We start from the raw sequence: 7115 nt of genomic DNA, 5'->3' as shown, positions 1-7115 counted from the left end.
ACCAACAACAACAACAACACAAAGTTAACGTCTCTGTCTTGAGAGCCACCCTTTTTCAAAAACAATGACACGTTTGCAGATGTTTATTGGGTATAAATGTAAATGGGAAAATTGCATTTCTTGAGTGAGAATGAGGCGAGATGAACTTGATTTCAGGCATTAAAAATATTTTTTGAAGTGTCACTTAGTGTCAACAATATTACATTTTGTTTTGAAGATCACAAACAAAACAAAACAAAGATCTTTTATTACTTTGCTCACACATTTGAGATAATATGCGTTTGTGGGCAGATGAACAAAACGGGAAGAAAAAAACTGCACCGGTGGAAACAAAGATGCACATCATATTTAATAAAGTCTCCAACCAAACCACGAGTGAACATCAATTTAGAACAATCAGATATTTCAAGATGTTATGGATTAACTTTCATGTCTTCCGTTCCACCATCAAACACACACACACACACACACACACACACACGCACGCTGCCATGACGTAGCTGCTGTGACGTACACAGTCCAGTCGCGGCTGAGCTCACTTCCAGGAGCCGGACTTGCCCTTGGCCCCGCGGGAGGTCTTGGATGCTTTGGAGCCCCTCTGGTGGTCGCTCACTCGGTTCCGCAGCACGTAGATGTCGTACTTCTGCCTCTTGAGCTTCTCGGCCATCTCAAACTTCTGCGCGTGCAGCTGGTGGAGCCACTGCCACAGGTCCTGCGCCTTGTCCGCCAGCTTCTCCTGGTTCAGGTGGTCGATGTTGAGCGGCTTCCGGCGGTCCATCAGCGCCTTCTTCTTCTCCTCGCGCGCGGTCAGCTTCTTGCCCTTCTTCTGGTCCACCTTCTGCAGGTAGCCGCCGAACGACTTGTTGGTGAAGGTCTTCTTCTTCTTCGCCTCCTCGTCCGCGCGCAGCTTGGCCGCCTCCTCCTCGCGCCGCGTCCTCTCCACGGCCAGACGCGTTTGCCGCTCGCGTTCCTGCTCGGCGCGCACGCGCTGCTGCTCCGCTCGGTCGGAGCGGCGGTTCTCGATGCGGCTGCGCAGCGCGACCAGCTCTTCCTCCTCTTTGTGGCGCGTGGAGAAGTGCGACTCGATCAGCGTCTGCAGGTCGTTGAAATCCTTTTCCAGTCGCTTGCGGTGCAGGTCGTCGAAGTCCACCTTCTCGCCATCGGGGAGCTTCGGAGGAGCGATGTTTGGCACATAAGTGGTCTTGGGCCGCCACTTGGAGTCCTCCTCCTCTGCCTGCTTTTCTGTCTTCTCTGCTTCATCCTCCTCTGGCTCCTCTTCTTCTTCTTCTTCTTCTTCTTCTTCTTCTTCAACTTCTTCCTCCTCCTGCTCGTACTCCTCCACTATTTCCTCAGTGTCTGACATGATGGACAGAAAGCGGGTTGAACACCGAGACCAGCTGGGAAGAGATGACTTGGAGTCTTGGGCTTGAGGGGTTTTTAAGGGGTTTGCCTGTTTTACCACGTGACCTCCAAAGTCTCCAGAGTGGGGGTCAGCAGCAGGGCGGATTTTGAGACAGATGGAATAGTCTATTTTCTCCTCGCCAAACCTTAACCCTCCCCCCTCCTGGTCTGACCCGGCAGCGCCTCCTCATTCCTTTGTAAGGACAAGATGATGAGAGACTATTTCAGATACACAACAGATGCAAACACACACACACACACACTTGTGCTTTCCACTCCCACGTAGCAAACACACGGTGTCACCCAGAACAAATGACACCCGTACATGTAAAAAGGCCCACTGAGGCCTCTGCCGCCGAGATGGAGACAGAGACGTGCAAGCCGAGGGATAAATGGAGTACGATGCACTTCAACTAGTCTGCAGATATTTCACGCGCAGTTTGGGGAACACTTGCTAATCTGCCGTGATGGTTTAAAAAGCCACCGTGGTGTTTCGAGGAGTTCCAACCAACGGAGCACATTGCGATCTCTTTAAGGGCATAAGAGGATTATAATGACGGGAAGTTACAGCTGTCACATTCTCCAAAGTGAGCCAGTGCCTTGACAAACTAACATGTTATGTACGTGCTTCAAAGAAACAACCTTATAGAGAGGATATTTGCTATTGGAGGCTTTCTGCTCTCAGCGGCTGCAACGCTTCAACGGCAAATGTTCTGAGTTGTGAGTGGAAAGGGACCAACGCAGAGGATGAGATGCAACGCATTATCTCCAGGGGGGGTTCGGTTCCAGTCTTAATATACGTCCTCACGGGGCTCCGAGTGACGATGGGTTCATTGTGACAGTGGACGGTGTGAGAGTGGACTGAACCCCAGTAGAACATGCCAATGCACGACAGCAGGTGGTCCCAGTATAAACTTGGTTGCCGGTGGCGAGGGACAACTGTGTCCATCAGCGAAGAAAGGCAACAAAGTCTATAAATATAGCCACATCCTGTTGCTGTTCAACGCAGTCCGCAAGGAACAAATAGAGTGATGCAGGGAAAACGAAATGCACATTTTAAAGGTTGCCGTGGCGTCTCCATCAGCATGAAGACATAATTAGAAAATAAAATGTGAAAATCTACAATAGGATATGATAAACACACAATGTAAGAGTAGCCTACATTACAGTATATTTGGTATTTAAGTGTCCATCCATGTAGTAAATCCAACCTTTTATTACATTACATGTCATTTAGCTGACACTTTTATCCAAAGCGACATACAATCATGTTACATTCATACACCGTAGACACAGCTACAGGGAACAACTCAGGGTTAAGTGTCTTGCTCAAGGACACAACGACTAGGGTGGGGATTGAGCCACCAACCCCCTGATTGAAAGACAGACCTGCTAACCACTGACCCACAGTCGCCAATTGTAAATGGCAAATGGAGAGGTCAGACTTCATTCACACGTTCACACTGATGGTGGGGGGCAATTTGGGGTCAAGAGTCGCGCCCACATCGACTGGATGACTCGGGGATCGAACCCTAAGCAACCCGCTCCATCTCTGGGGCTCAAAAAAACAGGAAAAAGTCTGCGTTTCATGGAAAGAATCAGTTCTGCTCAGACATGCAGGCGGTAATGGGGAAACGGTGACCTCATCTGGTCAGTGCAGAACAGTGAAGATTATTTCCAGCAGTGTACAGAAAGCATTAAGTGTCACCAACATATAGTTTTGACACAGTGACAGAAGCCTTTTTCTCCACAAAACAATTCCTGAAAAGAACAATGAAAAACCGTTTGTTTACTCACAAACAATAACTCCATCTGTCATTCCATTTTCAATTATTGATTCTTTAAACGCCGGGTTTATTTATATAGTATTGGGTAACACATTATAGGTTGGTGCATTACATGTCTCTATATATGTTTCTATTCAGATGCTCCAGCAGCTTTTGTGATGTGTGATCCGAGCTGTTAATTAAAAATTCTAATTTTTTCTCTCACGTCTCCTGCAGGGATGCTGCTCTGGTCGTCCTGCTGCCCGGCAGTACACCTGATCAGATCTGCGGGAGCAGTTCACCACAAAGCTGCTGGAGCATCTACAGACACATCGACATGTAAAGCACCAATTCCTCTGACTCAGTGTGCATTTACAGTCTTATGAATTGCTGTAAATTTACAACAGTATTTCATAATATCTGTAACATACAGTTACATATTCATCGTTCGCATGTGAATTATCAGTTGATGTTGTGAGTTAACCACAGCGGCAGATAGGCTAACTGTATAAACCAATTAGGCTACATTGCTCACAATGAGAGCTATATCAAAGACGTTAAACTCCAGAACATGCATATTTATTACATTCTTTGAAATGTAAAATTAAATCATCATAGGATATAACATTCAGGGGAAATCAGCTGACTCCCCGAAAATATGTTTCCTCAAACCAATTCTTAAGAAAAATACTCAATAACACAATTATTCCAGACATAATATCGTTGTGGTGAGAAATTGTGCTGTGTTTGTGAATAGTCAGATTGATTTTTTTAATAGTTTTATTTATTGTATATTTGAAAACCAAAATAAGCTGAGTCCTCCAATTTGATCAATTTGAATAAAGTTCCACATTTTGGCGCCCGCTGCTTTCCTCACAGACGCCGCCTCAAACGTAAAATGGAGGTAGAAGAACTGTCGCAAAACCTACCACAAAGCACGTCTGAAGTGTCGCCCAATAGCCCCTGATCTTCGGCACGTGAAACCCCGTTCGGTCTCTCCGTACGGCACCCTAGCTGAAGACGGTATGTTTGTCAGCCCCATCCCATTAAATAGTATAAATCATACGTATTCACTGGTTTTTAGAATAACGCTTGTTGCTTGTGTGTTTCAGAAACATGCCAGCCAAAGGTCCTTTGCAGTCTGTCCAGGTCTTTGGACGTAAAGTAAGTTAAATAAAGAGTATATTCCACATGTGGTGTTGTGGCTATGCTGTCTTGCTACCGCTCGTTAGCTAAAGTAGCCAACATGGTGCATTAGTGTGTCGGTTTAACACCGTGTTCCGGAGGCCTGTGTTGCTGTAGGCGTTACGAAACATTGGTTGAAGCTCTATTCATGTTGTACGTGACCGTAAAGCGCATGTGATGTGTGTTGCTGGATTTAAAATCGGTCGGTTGAAGCTCCATAGCGTCACCGGATCGGCGCTTTGGTGGCTAGCTAACTAGCATGGTTGCTAGCACTGGTTGTGCTTTAGGTACTTCTAACGTGATGTCACCATTAATTTAACCTCACGTCTCTTCAAACAAACGACAATTTCTGACTTAATTTACAAACTAGGCAACCCTAATCCATCAACGTGACGTGGCTCGAAAACCTCTTAAACCCAATGGTTGAATTGTAACGGGATGCTACGAGGGTTTTAACGTAATACACGTGCAGGTTAACCGGTATAAATATTTAACTTTCTGTCTTTGACGTGATCTAATGATGCTTTTCTCATAGAAAACCGCCACAGCAGTTGCTCACTGCAAGAGGGGGAATGGCCTGATCAAGGTGAACGGCAGACCCCTGGACATGGTGGAGCCTGCCACCCTCCAGTACAAGGTGAGTCCTGATGAGAGGGTTAACGCCAGGTACACATGGCTGATGGAGAGCAAAGCATTCAACATGATGGGGACAGGTGGGGATGAGCAAAGCAGCATGATATGGGTGCCAGTTGTAACCTTTACCTAACACAATGCATGTTAGGACTATGCAAAGTGGTGCTTTAAAGCCTTTGGCCTAGCAGCTGATGGCAATATCAAACCAAATTAATTATTTTATGGGGATTTGTATTGCAGATGATGGCATAAGTGCTGCAGTCCTTTTGACCCTAGTAGGGATATTGGATTGCTACAGGACACAGCACCATTTTTTTAAGCAGTCGGTACATTCAGTATTCTGCAAAGATCCTGGTCTATGATTGTTTATCTTTGTGTTGTCATTATGTGTTCTTTTAGCTTCTGGAGCCAGTGCTGTTGCTGGGCAAAGAGCGTTTTGCTGGAGTTGACATCAGAGTCAGAGTGAAGGGTGGTGGACATGTGGCACAGATCTATGGTAAGCAGGAATTGTTATTTTTCTTAATGATTAGTTTGTCGCTTCATATTTATCCATCTTCAAATACTGTGTCTAAGGATTTTTCCCCTTCCTGCCATTTAATGTTGTTGTCTTCCAGCTATCCGTCAGGCCATCTCCAAATCCCTGGTTGCCTACTACCAGAAGTGTGAGTATTACATGTTTGGTGTGCAAAACATCTCATGCTTTTGAGAAATTGCTGTTAAGGTTTCAACCAAATGGAGAGAGGCCCAATGTGTGGGAGCACATTTTTATTAATTTCTGTATTTTACAGAAATGTATATTTGTGTAAACATGCTTGCCTAAAAAAGTAGTCCCCTCTAAGGTGATACGGCCTGTTCACTAATGGTATCATTGATACGTGGACATTAACTGATGCTACAGATCTGAAGACATCCTAGATCGCTGAAAGGTTGTCAAATCAGGATATATAAAATATGACTCAACACTCAGATATATCTCTAAAGCTTTAGCACCAGAAATGCACTTAACTAGCAGTCTTGAGAATTTGTACCGGCATGTCTCAGTTTGGGCTGTATTAAGGTTTCAGCTGTGCTGAGCTTTAATATTTAATCACAGGAATATTGTGGTTGTGTCAGCATTTCAACACAACGTGAGGACAGTAATCACTTCAGTGATTGTGTATCCACATTGTGTGTGGAACTTGAGCTGTCAATTTGTTTCTACATTAGTTTATTTTGATGTTTTTTAGCAAATTTCCTAACAGCATTAAACAGTCGAGTGAAACTGACCTTGTTCTAATACAAACTACCTGGTATGGGGATGCTGTCTAAACAAGACACTGTTTTCCTTCAAGTTCTTCTAGTGTTACAAACGGTCCTTTGGGTGTGAATATCTGAAATTACATAGTGCAGTGTTTATTATACTTACAGTATTTTGTGTTCGAACACTTTGGATAGAGAATAACTTTTGTTTATGTCCTTCTGCAGATGTGGACGAGGCCTCCAAGAAGGAGATCAAAGACATCCTGATCCAGTACGACAGGACCCTGCTGGTTGCCGATCCTCGTCGCTGCGAGTCCAAGAAGTTCGGTGGACCTGGAGCTCGTGCCCGCTACCAGAAGTCCTACCGTTAATCCCCCTGTACATTTTCTTAATAAATTGGAGGAACAAAAATATGTCTCTTTTTTTATTATTCATAAGAATGTAGACATCTTGCATCTGTTCCTTGGTTTTCAATGAGAAATGTTTGAAATTTCTCAATTCTAAAAGTACAACACACTGGAGTTATTTTTAAGTACACGACAGTGAGATGTGAACAGTGACGCTTTTTCTAGTGAATTATATACATTTACAGCATGAATTCATAATGGATCATTTACTGCTGCTGAAGGAGGCCAATGCAAATGGGATTTACGCTGTTATGAATACTCAACTAATTAACAGTTCTGTACTCGCAGATAAGATAAATATGTAAGTGCTAATATGGCGACTGGGTCAGTGGTTAGCATGCCCGTCTTTCAATCGGGGTTTGCGGTTCAATCCCCGCCCTAGTCGATGTGTCCTTGAGCAAAATACATTACCCTGTAGCTGTGTCTACAGTATGAATGTAACATGATTGTATGTCGCTTTGGATAAAAGAGTCAGCTAAATGAC

General features: G+C 44.5%; 2 protein-coding genes across 2 annotated transcripts; one reads left to right on the top strand and one right to left on the bottom strand.

Annotated features, from left to right (window-relative positions):
* Positions 1 to 535: 535 nt before the first annotated feature.
* Positions 536 to 1363, bottom strand: tnnt2c (troponin T2c, cardiac). The gene has a single exon (XM_034526563.1). The coding sequence runs from the start codon at positions 1361 to 1363 to the stop codon at positions 536 to 538; it is 828 nt and encodes a 275-aa protein (XP_034382454.1).
* A 2747-nt stretch (positions 1364 to 4110) lies between these two features.
* rps16 (ribosomal protein S16) lies at positions 4111 to 6635 on the top strand. Its single transcript, XM_034526564.1, has 6 exons — positions 4111 to 4190; positions 4280 to 4331; positions 4888 to 4989; positions 5385 to 5481; positions 5600 to 5647; positions 6450 to 6635. The coding sequence occupies exons 2-6, from the start codon at positions 4284 to 4286 to the stop codon at positions 6593 to 6595; spliced, it is 441 nt and encodes a 146-aa protein (XP_034382455.1). The 5' UTR covers positions 4111 to 4190; positions 4280 to 4283; the 3' UTR covers positions 6596 to 6635.
* Positions 6636 to 7115: the final 480 nt, after the last annotated feature.

The sequence above is a fragment of the Cyclopterus lumpus genome, chromosome 23, assembly GCF_009769545.1.
Source record: "Cyclopterus lumpus isolate fCycLum1 chromosome 23, fCycLum1.pri, whole genome shotgun sequence".
In the NCBI taxonomy this organism is placed as follows: Eukaryota; Metazoa; Chordata; class Actinopteri; order Perciformes; family Cyclopteridae; genus Cyclopterus; species Cyclopterus lumpus.
The sequence above is the reverse complement of the archived record's forward strand: the minus strand, read 5'-3'. Positions and strand labels throughout refer to the sequence as shown.